The sequence below is a fragment of the Plectropomus leopardus genome, chromosome 6 (assembly GCF_026936395.1).
Source record: "Plectropomus leopardus strain MGB_pleo_1.0 chromosome 6, ASM2693639v1, whole genome shotgun sequence".
NCBI lineage: Eukaryota > Metazoa > Chordata > Actinopteri > Perciformes > Serranidae > Plectropomus > Plectropomus leopardus.
Genome location: NC_142181.1, coordinates 28299189 through 28315429, shown reverse-complemented (window position 1 = coordinate 28315429; position 16241 = coordinate 28299189). Strand labels below are relative to the sequence as shown.

Genomic DNA, 16241 nt, shown 5'->3' with positions numbered 1-16241 from the left:
CACGCTATGGGGAGAAAGAAAATCCCTTCTAACCTGGGATTAGATGGGAGGGGAGACAAGGGAGATGGCTTCAAGTATGCACTCAGTGTCCTAAGCGATTACACACCGATAACATGGAAAATGTAGAGGATCTACACGGCAGATGTTACTGCATGCCAAAATGGTTTGAAGGATTTATTAGGTCGAGGTACTCATGGTGACCTGAACTTATCTTGTTACATGAGGCAGAAATAACAAACAAAACATGCTTGTTGAGGAGCGCAGTGCAGACATGCATTGGAAACTTGAAAGGAGAAGCATTCCTCTCAGTTTCAGGGGCTGCCATGTAGGAAAAACTGCTCCTGTCAGGAATTTTACCCATTCATCTATAAATCTGAATTATTGATTTTTTTAATTCTCTATGTACATACTAAACAAATCTCATAAGTCAAATGGGAAAGGCGAGGAAACTTTCGACATAGCTGTGGAGTTTGACCTTCAGAAGTCGCATTTTTTATGAACTGAACAATCAATGATCTTTTGCTGGCTCTTTGTAGCTCAGTGAGAGAAAAAAATGAGATGGTAGTGATTCCCTGGAATGAAAAACAAAGGCCACAGCAGTGTGTCTGTCAGTAGGAACATCCCTGATGCTGACTGACTGGCTGGAGGCAGACAGGGATTCTGCTCAACACACAATTGCCTGGGAATGCCAGGGCTTGTGTGTGCTCAGGTAAGCTCACCTGAATGCATCCGAATCCTCAGGAGACATGGGGTGGGCTGAAGTCCACTAAAACACAGCAATTAACCGACTTACAATGATAGGAGCAGCCCCTTCCTCAGCACACATGGATACACCAACATCCAGACACCGATTTTAAACAAGACACTTTCTAAGTAATTAAAAAGGATTTTGGCCCACTCTTCTGCTTGTGGCGTTAATGTCCAGGTGTGATGTCTCTCCAAAACAATAAACAGACACCCAAAAATTAATATATATCATGTAAGTCCTCTGTGATTATTAATTCCAAGATTTGACAAGCCTGACAAATAGTAAGACACACAAGCAATTCTATGAAAAAAAAGCACTGTTATCTCCTTTTCAACAAAAGCAACTACTACAAGGCAGGGTGCAAAATCCACTATAAACCACAAATTACCAATGATTATAAAGTTATAAACTATTACAAAGAATCTGCAGTGTAATTGTGAAGTGATGTGAGTATTATTATTATTTTTTATGTTGTTCAACCACAACAAGGCTTAAAGTAACAGTATTTTAGCCAAATAGTGAGAATGCTTTTTTGTGACACATAGGCCTACTAATTAAAAATGATAAGCAACTTGGGATGTGGCCTAATTGCCATGTTGTTGTTTTTTTGTGGCAAAAAGCCCATCTGTTGTGTTTATGTAGCCAAGATAATTGAGTGAAACAGCAACTTCTCTTCAAGTATAAATTACATAAGCATAAATTATCCAGCTAAACAAAACAATGTACTGAAGGTTTGTCATCAAGTTCTTATAAAATCGTGAATATTTGGCCACTTAAAGCAAAGGTTGTTATCGCAGCCAATATTCACATAGATCTGTGCCAAACAATGGACCAGAGTAGGTCAGGTCCAACATAGATTTAAATAAATGCTCTGAACAGTCCAAGTTTAAATGACACATCAAGCAGCAGATGCATCGCTGCCAAGAAAAAGTCAGCCCCTGGCAGCTCAATTTAAGAGAGCCAAGCCTGTGCCCTGCACCAAGGCAATCCATCTCTCAAGGGAACTATGATCTCAGCTTCAACAGCTAAAACAACCTTGTGGTCAAACTGCCATAAGTATTTGGATTTAGTGCAATGAATGGCTTGGCACTTTACATTCATCTTCCTGTTGTGAAAAAACATGCCAAGAGTAAATTAGTACCCTGCCCTCTCAGGTATGCAGGTTGTACGTAAGTCACTCAGTTTGGATTCACAGTTAAGCCAGCACAAATTCTTTAACTATCAGTTGTGAAGGACACTAGTCTCAGTCAACTCATATTTTAGCAAAGGCAAAGAGATTAAAGTTAAGGTACACTAAGTGACAGTTGCTAAATTGCTAATATACCAGGTAGAATCTTATAAAGTTTGCTTTTAATAGCTTTTCTCTGTTTTACATCCCTAAAAAATAATTGAATATCTTTTTGTTTAGTTGGATGGCCTCACTTTGTGCTCTATACAACACTTTTTCATTTATTTTTTTTAATTCAAGAAATTGCTCGAAACTTAAAATGCTAATGTTGGTCTGTAGTCCTAGCTATACCACCTCAGATCCATCTCGGTCATCAGTGAGTGATCATCACAGTCACAATGAGCCAGAGAATTTATGTACTGTAACAAACTACTGTAAACATATGTCCAAATTTTAACAGTTATTTATAATTTCTCCAAAATACAGTAAAACCCTGTAAATCTAAATGCTTTTTTTAAAGCTAACGTTAGACAGTAAATCTCACATTCTACTGTAGAATTTTGCAATAAATTTAACAGTAATATTATGTTGAGTAATTTAAGGCAGTGACACTGTGAAATAACAGCAACTGCAGCTGCCAGTAGTTTACAGTAATTTTATGGGAAAATGTGTTCCAGTGTTGGAATGGTGCAGTAGAGCGCATTTGGAGAGCTCTAGAGCAAAAGAAAAGAAAAAAAAGAAAAGAAAATTAACAACAAAATTTGAGGGATTTATTGTTTGTTATTTATTATTGTTTGTTAGCTAAGTTTTTTAATTGAGTTGATATCTCATTAGCTCTTGTTCTTGTTGTTAATGGGTGGGAGGGCACCACTGCAGTGGATGCCTGCCCAGGGCACAGAATTTGCTAGGTTTGGCACTGCAAATGTCATAGAGAGTTTGCCACTATTTTCAGCCATTTTATAGATAATATGATTAGTAAATTGTGGTTGAAGAAAATAAAAACAGAATAATCAATCTATAACCCAGGGATCAATCTTATCTATAGGTATTGTATTGGTATTGTATATATGTACTACAACCATGCCACCACCCTCAAACGCATTCATATGCTTAAACATTCCATTACAGATATTAACTGGCAGTCATACAAATACTCAGAACTGTGCTCGCATTCACGGTTCATCACAGCTGTGAGCAAAAACTCCTGGAATCCCACTGAGCAGCTGCAACATGAAAAGTAACTTTTTAACCTAAAAAAATGCCAAGTGCAGTTGGTAAATTTCCCAATGAACTTGAAGTGAGGAGGAGAATGTTTTCCACTGCTGAACATGACATAGTGCAGCTGTGTGCCAGTGAACACCATTCAGCTCCTCCCCAACACGACTGTTCAAAGAGCTGGAGGCTCTGTCTGGGGATTTAGGGCAGCCACCAGCACAGCTTAAATCTTATTAAAAAAAATGTTCACTGACTGCCTCACAAGCTGCACTGCAGTATGTGTCGAATCCTTATGGATAGGTCATCCAACAAGACTCTTTATCAATTTTTCAGGCCATTAAGGTGCCACTATAAAGCACAATTCCCATCACATAAAGTGATATTTTACAGATATGTGATGTGTCTGTCCGCTGTAATTTAATATTTAGTTTTATTTGAGCACATTACTATGACTGAGGACAGACTGAGACATATGCTGTTTTAAATCCTCTTATCAAGTCTAAAGTGATGTGAAAAATTGTGGGGAGTGCTGGAAAAAGTGAATCTAATTGCCATTTCTGGAAGATAAACTACCAGTGTGGGATACAAGTATGTCATCAAGCATTAAGTAAGTTGTAAAGAAAAGGAAAATGACAGAAGAAAGAAAGTCCAGAGAGATCTATGACAAATACCCCATTTGAGACAAAAATAAAGGGACCAACTGAACCTCATTCAACAACAAAAGAGCTCTGAATGGGCTCAGCATTTGCCAGCAGCTCAGGTAAAGCACTTGCATTCAGTATCACCCTTCGAATAAGGAGCTGTCCCCTGCATTTTAGTCATCACTCATTAGCACCCTATCCACCTGTTGGCATTGATGTTAACCTGTCTATTATTCAACTGAAGCCACAGATTAGTCCCAACTCGAGAGATGAGAAAACGTGTACGGGGGCCCTCTGAGGTTCTTGTGGGAAAAGAGGGCCCCTATTAGAGAGGTCCTTTGTGCTCACTCATCACGGCTGAAGGGTAGCAGAAAGGACACACTGTCAGGCACACTGCTTCTGCTAATCGGCAACACCGGCATGATTGCCTCAAACCATTCACCGAGCCTGGGCCTGATTACATATCTACAGTGGAAGGAAGGTCTTTGCTAATTGTTCTACTAATTACTTACTTGCTAAATCAATCATTACTTTCTAAATAAGGACGCTGTTGCATGCAAAAAAAAAAAAACATGATCACTGGTGGGGTACTATGAGCCTGAGCTACCTACAATATCCTGCACAGTGAGAACATGTTCAGATAAAGGTTAATAAGCAAGGAAGCTCTGACATTCAGATTGCTTAGCAGAACTGCTGGCTGAATGGAAATTAATGGAGCATGACATAAACAAAAGTTCTCTATAAATAGTATATTATTCTTTCCTTCTTGTTCACTGCATGCCTATTTTATCATTAACTCATGCTGAAACAAGGAGCCGTTTAAAGTTATTGTCCTGGAAATTTCCCCCATCTGTGCACACAGCTTTTGCTTGGTAATTCTGCTAAATTAGGCACATTGTGAAGCACAAGCATGCTCTTTCCTCCCTTTTGTCTGGAAGTCAAAGTTTCTTAAAGTAAACTTTTACAAAATTGAATATTTCAGCCTCAAAACTCAGCATCTTAATGATGTATTTAATTTCAAGAGAGCACATAAGTAAATTCACTTACCACTGTCCTCTATGGAGAAATGGAAGTTGTCATTTGTAGCATTGTTGCCGTCCCTCAGAACATAGCATATGTTCATGTCATCAATTTCAGCTGGAAAAAGAGGTAAATTTGCATAAATATGCATGATATCCTACCCATAAAAGTTTACATCAGTTATTGGCTGAAATGACAAGTGAGAAAATATGCCCAGTTTGTTCCTAACAGACTGTCAATACCCCAGAGCTCTGCTATAAGAGGCATGCTGAGGCCGTGCAATGAAATGTGCCCACTGCATAATGTCTAGGGAATCTATAAGGAGAAACTGCCTGGTAACAAGGGCTGTATATCTATTAGACTCCTGATGACAAGCTTGATTACTGGCGCTTCATCACAGTGATCTGTTTGCCTTCCTGATAGTATGGTTTTAGACGGGCTTCTTTGCAGCCCTGGATCTGGAAGATTGTGAAGTTTACAGCCCCTGCCATCTTCAATATTTGATGTCAAAACATTTCCCTTCAAAGGGACCGATACATAAAAATGCATAGCCACGATTTTCAAATGCCCAGGAGATAGTGTCTTTATTTACTGTCTGTTTATTCTTGTGAGAACTCTTGAAATATTGAACAGGCCTCTTGGGGAAAGCATCTCACAGTGACTCAGTAAATAAAAGCAGGGAGTACATGGATATTGACTGTACATTGATGCTGCAACCGTGATATTTAGCATTTACCAAGATTTACCAAGATAACCCTGTGGTCTGCTTGAAATGTAACATCTGTAGTCATGTTTGCATAGCCAGTGGTCTGCTGTGAGCAAGGCATCCCACCTATCTATCATCACGTTGGTGATCCCCTTTCCTCCTGTTAGAAAATATGGCTCTGGTAATGTACAAATCACCATCAGTTCTCTCCCAAAGTGAAATGCACTAGCCACTGTGTGAAAAATGCACTCTTGTAGTGGGATCTGGTCAGCCTGAGGCACTGGCATACTTCATTTCTGTAAATAGGTAGTCTCTTGAGTGAAAACAAAAACCTTATGTTTGAACTCAGCATTTTTCAGGCATCACAGGGGAGTACATTTAGCAGAGTGAGTAAATGTAAAATGAGTTTGAAAGTGAGCTCAAGAGAATTAAAAACTGTCTTCAATGTGAGTCGTTGCAGTTAAATCTCACAGAATGTCACAAAAGTGCAAAGTTGTTTGTAATGCAGCTCTCTTACCTTGTGTGAAGGTGGTGATGGTGGCATTTCCTCTGCCGAGGTTGATCAGGTAGCCATGCTGCGGGGCAATAGTAATCCTAAAGGTCACCGAATTCTGAATGCTGTCTCTGTCCTCTGCTTTTAGGGTCTTACTGGTGATCACAAACCCCAGGTGACCAGTCTCAAGAATCCGCAATGTTGGGGCACCCTTGTTCACTACAATCTGTGGTACCCCGTTATCCACAGGGAGGATAGCAATCTTCATCATTTGGGGCCTCCGAGTCTCAAATACTGTGTCGGGGAAGATGTAAAAGTCTGTGTGAGTGCCATCAGTGACGGTGAAGGAGAAGCTGTCCTCTGTGCTCTCTGTGCCATCATGCTTGTAGCTGATCATGTTCTCATTCAGGTCCTGCTTTGTGAAGGAGGTGACAGGCCGGGTGTTGTTAAAGAGCAGGCGACCATGAACTGGGATTTGAGTGACTGTGAACTTCAAGAGGCGGTCAACGGTGTCTCTGTCCTCCACTGTTAGCTCAAAAGGCGTGATGAGTTTGTTCTCGCCCTCAGTTACCACCAGGCCGTGAATTGTCACCACAGGCTTTTTATTGTCCACATCAGTGATGGAGATGCGGAAAGTGCGGAACACGGGGTTGTAGCCATCAGTCACTTCAAATTCAAAGCTATCCATTTTCACTTCATCGTCAGAAGTGTGGATGTAGTAAATTTTGTTGCCTGCCAGCTGGAGCTGTGTGAAGGATGAGATGGGCATCCCAGGTGTGTCAGTGCACTCCAGGTGTCCTCTCATGGGAGCTCTGGTGATTGTGAAAACCAAGTGTTCATCTGGGCTGTTGAGGTCACTGGTGCTGAGCAGATCTGTTGTCAGGGTAACCCTGCCACCCTCTTTAAGGGAGACCCCTTTACTGATCACATCTGGGAAAACCATGTCAATGCCACCCACTGTGACATAGAAGTATCTGTCAATCAATGGGTTGATGCCATCTGTCACATCAAATTTGATGAGGTCTCGAATCCCCTCTTGCCCGTTATGGATGTACACAATCAAATCTTGATTCACTTCATTTTGTGTAAAGTTCATTCCAACTGTGATATTCTGCAACGTCCCAGAAGGCGTTGCCCGCTGTAAATACCCCTGACTGGGCCCAAAGCGAATTATATAAGTTAGCATGCTATCCTCAGAGTCCAGATCAGTAGCTTTTAAAATATTGCTGTTTATGACTTTCACGTCACCTATTTCAATTTCAAGGCCGTCATTGATTGCCATCCTTGGGGTCTCGTCGTCCACAGGGATAATCATTACAATTACTGTTTTCTCTACACTGAACTTTCCATCTGTGAGAACAATATCAAAGCTGTCCTCTGTGGTCTCAGAGTCATCATGCTCATACACAATGCTGGAGGCCTCCCTGATCTGATCCAAGGTGAAGTTAGAGACGGGGATAGTGCCAGTGGTGAGCTGATTGAGAATAAATCCGTGCTTGGGGGGTTTGGTAATAATGAATGTGAGCTGATCAGAGGGGAGATCTGCATCAGCACCATTCAGAATGGGAGTGTCGATGACTATGTTCATGCCCTCCATAACTACAAACTCTCTCATGTAAATCTCCGGCTTTTCATCATTAGAGGGGATTATGGAGATAGGAAAAAAGTGCCTTTCAGAGAAATTGATGCCATCAGAGCATCTGAACGTAAACCTGTCCTCCACTGGCTCCATGCCTTTGTGGATGCTTTGAACATAGTAAATGTGATTCTGTCTGATGTCCTTGATGGTGAAAGCACTAATAGCGGTCCCAGACCTGGATTTCTCTGAGCCTGGGGCAGGGGAGATATTTTCCACATACCCTGAAGTTGGCTGAACGATGATTGTGCAGAGGAGGTCATCATTGGAGGTGTCTGCATCATCGGCACTTATATGAAGAATTTGAATGAAGTTCTTTTCCCCCTCAACAACAGTGAACTGTGGCCCCACAAAGACCTCTGGAGCCTGGCTGTCCAGGGGAAGAATAGTTACATGCACTCTGACACCTGTGATCTTATTACCTCCTACAGTCCACTCATCAGACATGTCTGTCAAAGTGAGATTGAAAAAGTCCTCCTTTGTGGTCAAGCCTATCTCCCCGCTGTTGTGAGCATAGACCACAAAACCGTTAATGATATCAGCTTGAGTGAACGTGCCAGATGGGACGCCTCTCACCAGAATTTCTCCTAATGACGGTGGGTCCTCCACAATGAAGGTCAAACGGAGGTCGTCCGTGTCCTCATCTCTTCCCTGAATGACATTACTTGTGATTTCTGTTGCCCCATTTTCTAGTACATCTATGTAGGAGCCAATTGTGCCAGCTGGAAGACTGATAGTTGGAGGCTCATCATCAATTGGCCACACACTAATCTTTATAGTTATTGGTACAATGTGGATGCCATCGCTGACATCTACTTGTATTGAATCAACCGTTGACTCATCTCCATTATGAATGTATGAAATTCTATCATTTCTGATATCCTCCAGCTTGAAAGTGTCTCCTCTTGTCATGTCAGTGAATCTTAACCTGATCTGGCCATGCAGAGGAGGCTGAGTAATAGTGAAGGAAATCTGTTCGCTGTCTGTGTCTGTGTCTGAGGTGTCCAGCTCAGCACTTGTAATGGCATGTGAGCCGCGTTCAAGCACACTAAATCCAGAGTTGGTTATTTGTGGCGGTTTGTTGTCCACAGGCTTCAAAAATATAGTGAAAAGTCCTTCTACAATATTTCCAGACACATCCTCCACAGTGTACCGAAACTGCAAAACACGACTGGTAATTCCAAGCTCAAGATCAGGCGGTTTGTACGCAATTTTATGGTGGTTGATTTGTGCCTGAGTGAAAGTTGTAACTTCAGTGTTTGGCTTTTCAGTTAATACCAGAGCTCCCAGTACAATAGGGCTGTTCTCATCTGTATCCGTCGGTGGCTGTATGATTGTGTATTTGAGATCCCGATCCTCTGAGTCCAGGTCAGTGTAACGGAGGAATTTCTTTCTGAAGTAAGTCAGCTGATACTCGTGCACAGTCATTTCCAGAGTCGTGCCAGGGTACAGTTCAGGTGGGATGTCATCAACAGGGAGGATTTTGATAATGAACGAGCTCTCACCTGACTGATTTGGTGGGTCATTGTCATCTTGCACCTTAAACACAAACTGATCCATGACTGTGCTGGCGCTGTGAGGCCCAGTGTGCTTATAAAACAGTTTACCATCAGTTATATCCTGCTGCAGCCATTCAGTCACTGCTTTCTCATACAATTCATCCTCTGTATTAAACTTCCATGTTGATGGGTCCTCTGGGGCCTCAGACTGACGCAGCAACACCTGCCCTATCATGGAAAAAGGAGGCTCTATTGTGAATTTAATTGAGGAATCCTCTGAGTCGATGTCTGCTGCACTGAGCATGAGTGAGGAGATTGGCATCATTTGGTTTTTGAATAAAACCAAACCAGTGTTGGCATTGATTATGGGAGGCTCGTCATCGGTTGGCACAACAGTGATGGGAAACAGAAACTCCACCTCATTTGTGCCATCTGTCATTCTGAAAATAATATTATCACTATATGTGTCACTGCCATCGTGTTGATAAATGACTACTCCAGCGTCGAGGTCAGCCGGGGTGAAAAATTTCCTCCTGGAGCCCAGCACAGTTAATTCTCCATGCCTCAGCCCATCAATAACACTGATTTTTACTTTGTCTAAATTGTCCTCATCGCTGATCTCCAGATTCTGTGAACTGGACAGGGGCCGGGACTGACCCTCGTACAGTAACTGGCCTGTGTTCCTTGTCACCACAGGGGCCAACGTGTTCATAGGCTTAACAACAATCATGAAAGCAAAAGGGTCTGACACAGCCCCCTCTGTGTCCACAACCTCAAACTCAATCTGGAAAATCCGCTCAGTGTCTGAGTCCACAGCAGGGGGTTTGTAGGCGATTTTCAAGTCTTTGAGGTCTCCTTGGTAAAACGAGGTTATTGGTAAATTCTTATCATCTGTGCTTACAATGTAGCCCTCTTCAAAGGACAGAGAGGATGTGATGTTGAAAATTAATTCATCAGGATTAGACTCTACATCCTCTGCAGCCAGCATGTCCATGGTTATTGCAGTCATTACAAACTGGTCCACCTCCATCATCATCATGGCAACAAAGCTGGGTTTGGGAGCTGTGTTCTCCTCTCCATCTTTAATCCTCACCAAAATTTGGAAAAACTCTTGCTTGAGCAAATTGCCTTCTTTATCATGCAACTCCACAAGCATGGGAATGTAATCTCTGTTTGGAGACTTCAAAGCAAAAGTGTGCTGATAACGGATGTTCATTTTAATAAACTCATCACAGTCCACCATTGTTCCAAGGCTGTCCTCATCCACAAGTTTCCCATACCTGGGCAGCACGCTGCCATTCGAGAGAGAGGCTATTTTGCATTGCTGTGCACCTCTATCATAGGTGAATTCTAAAATTCTTCTATCGATGGGGTTACTTGTACTGAGCAGTTTCTCGACAGTGAGTGGCATATTTTTGGTTAACACTTCCAGCTGTGTGAAAATGACTTCCACCTCCATCATAAAAGGTATTATAATGGTATCCGTTTGGGTGTCATACCTGAGTTGTAATCTCACTCTGTCCCTCGGAGGACTCCTGGAGCCAAAGTGAGAATACTTCACGTCATTGGGGCCAAATTCACACGGAAACTTTTTCGGAGACAGGTGTCCAGGCCTTTGAGACAAGGGATCATTGTCCAGGACCGTTATGCTGCATCTATCACCGGGCTGAACTTGAATAACCAAATCGTTGATGGGATCAATGAAGACTGATCTCCCGAAAGGCACGCGGATCCCATTATTGGCAACCAATATCGTGTCCTCTGACAGCTCGGACCTCAGGGCGTAAGATAATCCATAGCTGTCAAAAACCTGCGCAACTGCATCACCTGTCAGAATCACCGCGAGCAGAACAAAAGCGGCGCCAGTCCTGTGCAGATGCGGGGGAATAATCCAAGCCATTTGTAATGTGGAACCGCAAAGGAGACACGTTGAACTTTGCGCATACACCCTTCTGAACTAAATACGGCGGTTAAAGTTGCAAGAATATAAAATCAGAGTTGGATAATATCACGCACCTATGGGCACTAAGGTGCACCATTCTCTCACAGCAGCTGTACACTGATAACATAAACTTCATACTCCTGCTTTGCTGGAGTAAGGAGTGTTACGCCCTCCTCTCAGCCTATTGGTTCACATCTCCGCTGGAATGCGTTTGTCAGGTTTTTAATGGACGTGGCTCGTGTCATTCTGGGCACACAAAAACGATGCCGCGTGGGTTGGACTTCATCAGGTTGTATGAGGTAAAAAAAAATAAAATTAAATTAAAAAATCATTTTTAAAAAATGAGGCGATGTTTGGGTGTAAAGCAATATTTATAGTCTGTAGTATTACTATGAATTAATTATGTCTTCATTTTATTCTACACTGTTGACTGACATGTTAAAATAATCTACATTTGTTCTGTAATCAAAGCTATTCAATCACTCCATACTAAAAATAAAGGGGAGCACTCAGAAGTACAAATGTGCAGGACCCTCCATTTATAATCTAACTGCAGAAAAGCTTTGTCTCCCTCTCCTGGTTTGCTGATGAGGGAGGATGCTCCACTCACTTCATTACCTGCAGTTATCGCCACTACCGTCAATGCTATGCACATTTTCCTCCTTCATCTTCCCGATAAAAGCCAGGTCTGTCATGAAATTGCATGCCTGGTGCCAGTACAGTATAGACTGCTGTGTATTATTTGACAGTTCATTTTTATTTAACCAGGTTTGACCCATTGAAATCAGGGTCAACAAATAAAATTCACACAAAAGCACATAGATTTGGGTAACATAAAACAATCAGATCACATTTGCACACAGAAATCCCAGACTTAACAGATTTCAGTATGGTTTTAAATGCATTCAAGGACACCATGTGTTGTAGCTTAAGAGCATTCTGATGGTTATTCGTTGCTGCGGGTGCAGAGAACCTAAAACTTTTTTCTAATTCAGTTCTGACTAGGCACAACAAGATTAAAAATCTTGTTGTACCTAGATTTGATTTGATTTTTTTAAAATTTGATTTTGATTTAATTCGAACATGTAAAAAAGGAAATAGATCAATTATTATACAAAAGCAGACAGACAAAAAAAAAATATAGTCAAACACATGATGACTTGGTTTACATATTCGAAGAGGAGTGAGAATAAGTATAAATTTATTTAATCCCACCCCTTCTCCATAAGTCATTGAATTTTAATAAAACCAGCTTCTTTATAATTTAAAGCTATACTGTAATTAATTAAATATATACATACTCACATACTCAAAATCAAATGGCTACAATTTTTCATTATTATTTACAAAAAAAGAGGAGGAAGAAATAAATATTAAAAAATAAACAATAACCCCTGTAAACACCTGATAACTGTTAAATCCCCTCTTCATCCTTGAGTTTGAGTGAGTTTTTACATTATTTTTTACACTGGTTAATGTCTGGACATTCCTTAGCTCCACATTAAAACTATTCAGTAGTTTAAGTTCACAGACTGATAAATAAATAAACAAATAAATCTATGATTCCCATATATCATAATCAAAAGTGATGTTAAGTGGGTAGCAACTGTACCATCAATCACTCTGTAAATAAAAAACACACCATACAGTGGACACAACGTCCTTATAGCAGTGTTGAATGTGGTAGTTATTCACATCAGAGCTGATGGAGAGGAGGCACTGCAGGAATCTGACTATTTCCACAGTCTCGCATTATAGCCACAATCCAGCTATTGCCTTGACATATTTCACCCTGCAATATAACCCACAATCCACTCAATCCACTCACTCTCAAAAGTTCTATTTATTTGAGTCGTGCAGTGACAATTTGTCCTATTTCCTGCTATCCTGCTCTCTCATCACACAGGTCCTCCAGGTGTCAGACGCTTCCCCCAGCAGAGCATTCTCCTCTGGCTCCTGACAAGCCCAGTCATGATCCGGCCTCTCTCTGCGCCACTCATCTGGAGGAGCAGTGTTGATGAAGAGGACACCCACACAGCACAGCAAGGCAGGTTAAAGTGACTCAATTATATTTAAAGTTGGTTTGATTTTGGCATGTTGAGCACCACTGCACATCAAGATAAGAATCACAGATATTTTAGAGATATATGAAGAAGGATGAAGAAGAAGAAGTTTATTTTTCATCTTATGAACAGGCATATAACAAAATTGCAAACTCCCTGTGGTGCAAAATACATTATTAAATAAATAAATCATTTAAAAATAGTCCCTTAGTAAAGACAAGGCACTAATGGTTAAATAGACACATAGTAATAATACATATTTCAGAAATATATATGTCAGAGGTCAAGTCTGAAAATCTTGAAGGGAGAGGGGGTCATGCAAATCTTATATTGTCTCATTACCAGGCTCCTATATGGTGTTTGTACTGTTTTTACATTCAATTAAATTGTCAGTAAATTGGGCAAAAATAGGATATATGTAACTAAACTGTGTGTGTTCATTGTGCATAACTACAGGCGCAGCTGTTCATTGTGTTTGATATACCCCTCTGCCTTTGTATATATTAGATGTACACACATACCTACCATGCTCCCTTGTCAATGTGTAGCACCTCTAGAGCTTTATATTGCTGGGAAGAATTTGACTTCAACTGTGCTCAGTCCCCTCTGATCCCTTTTAGATGCTTTTCATTCCATCCACAAAGTAGTGGGTGCAACCACTGTGTCTGTGCCTACCTATTGTTGCGCATTAATGACATACAAACCGTCTCACAGCTGGCATGTGTTGAAATCGGTACACAGTAGCTGCCATAACAAACTGTGCAGTTGGGTTGCACTGGACACTGTTGACAGGGTCCAATTATAAATATAGCCAAGCAAACTGCAAGGCAAAGCCCGCAGGCCTTGACAGCTCCTAGTTACAAGAGAAAATGAAAAAGAAGATGAATAGAACTCTCTGACAGCAGCAATGGCAGAGAGGGAATTGGATCATACCCAAACCTTCAGGCTTATTTTTGAGGCGAAGGGAAGTTTGATGATGTTCTGTCATATCACGTTTAAATCAAATTTATTATAAATGACCGATCCTTCTTAGGAGATAAAACTGTTGGTCTGTAAAGGAAGTGAGGTTGCCAATTGCACTCCTGATGTGCAAGTGATTTATTGTTGGGCAAACATACACATGCTGCAGGTGGGATTTAGGCTGACATGATGCAGTTCAGCTCAGTTTTGACTACCATTTGTAAATGTTGATTAACATAACAATAGATGAATGAGCATTCATTTAAGGTTTTCTCACCGCTGAACCAAGACAACAAAATATTCAAAGCTTCTTTGTTCATCTCGTCTTTCTTCGTGGCTGTTAGCACTATAGAGACTCAGTTTGTTCTGCTTTGTGATGACTCTAGTGACAGCTGAATACGCTTGTACCAGCAATCCAAAGACAGCGAATGCCTAGGAGAAAACAATAAAATATATTTACGTAAGATGCATAATCTAAAAACATCCTCTTTTGCCTTTATTTACAAAAACAATAACTTTCAGTCTCCTCTCAGCTGAATGTCCTGCCTTGTCATTACACTCACACCGACATGCCAAACACTAGAATTGTACTTACATTGCACCTGGGTTAACATTGATATGCATCATGTAAGGTGTCATGAGCTCTGAGAAATAGCATTAAGTCAGCCTGATACACGGATAATGAGGTGCTGCTAGACGGGCATCTGTGTGCTGGAGACTGCAGCCCAAACAACTCACAGTCATTATTTTGTTTGCGTATCTTTACACATACTGTCTTTATTAACACTGACAACCATTTTTATTGCTGTGCATGCTTGTATCGTATTTCAGTAGTTTGAAGTCTTCTAGGAAGACTATGCTCTATGAACAGCTAAAAAAATGGTCCCAATGTGTTAAAAAATAAAGAAAGCAAATATAATACTCAATATCAGACATAATTTCTGGATAAAATGTAAGTTTTGACAGTATCTCTAATCAGTTCAAATTAATGTCCCTGTCTGACTGGAAATGCTTTTGATAATTGTCTTGTTTAGTGTCACCCTGCTGTTTGTGTCAGTGTTGCTAAAGTGACTCTATTCTAACAATTCCTCAAACTTATCAGGACTATTTCTGTTAGTGGCTTTTCCCTGGAGACAATACAACCCCAGCCTCACTGATCTCATTAAGGCTATTTTAGTTCATTACGTCTCTGTCAGGGACAATTCTTTTGATGGTTGAAGCCAGAATAGTGGCAGCAGCAACTCTGAAGTCTTCCACTATAAAGGTAAATTGTGTAACCTATAGAAACACAACGCAGAGCCAACCGGCAGCAGAATCCATCTTACCCAGCTTATATTACTCCTGGGATACTTGAAATCTAAAAACGCAGCAGAACGAGTCAAGTTTAATCATATTCTTTATTTGCGCTCCCAAATTCCCCAGGTGTGTGCGGACCCATGTATGAAGACTATAATGTATGACCATAGCAATGACACAAAACAAGTCAAGGATTATTTGCAGCCTGCTTTTAACAAATAGGTTCATTGCTTTGGAGAAAACAAATGAAACAAAAATAGATGAAAAAAAATCCAAGGACAATCAAAAGAAAGGGCAGAGCAATTTCTAATATTGGGGACACAAATGTTTGTGTATGTATTTTGTTTTTTTCTGGACACAATGTACTGAAAGGCTAAAGCTCTGCGAACATGTTGACCTCCACTTGAAGCAGGGCAAACCTCACTTTTAGTGCTTTATCTTTAGAATGCAGGAGTAAAACCACAGAATGAAATAGAGTGGTGGAAAGAGTGGTGCTAATGTGACTAATGTATTTGCATTTAAGAAGAATTTTCATCTGCCTCCAAATTTAAACACTAAAAACATTTTTTTTGCAGAGTATGGAACTTTCTTATTAGTGTATAGAAAGGAATTTAAAATAAAAGCTTTGCTGGTGTCCCACTCAAAAAAAAAGTGTGAATACTTATATAGTGTCTGCATTAGTCATTAATAATCTATCTATATCTTTTATCATAAAGTGATACTGTATTTATAAATATATAGTATATTAAAATCATAATAATAATTTCCCAGCAGATCATGTCATTTCAGTGAGGTTTAGATCAAAATGTACATAAATCCTTTTTATTTTAATAGTAGTAATCTGTGAATTATGC

The 16241-nt window shown here is 40.5% G+C and overlaps 1 protein-coding gene across 1 annotated transcript in view; it reads right to left on the bottom strand.

Moving 5' to 3' along the window:
- Positions 1 to 11193, bottom strand: part of LOC121943558 (FRAS1-related extracellular matrix protein 2) — a 67541-nt gene extending 56348 nt beyond the window's left edge. The window contains exons 1-2 of the mRNA XM_042487102.2: positions 6016 to 11193; positions 4820 to 4909 (exon numbers count right to left, since the gene is read on the bottom strand). Coding sequence (XP_042343036.2) covers positions 4820 to 4909; positions 6016 to 11026 — 5101 coding nt within the window. The 5' untranslated portion in view covers positions 11027 to 11193. The remainder of the gene's footprint in view (positions 1 to 4819; positions 4910 to 6015) is intronic.
- Between the last annotated feature and the right edge of the window lie 5048 nt (positions 11194 to 16241).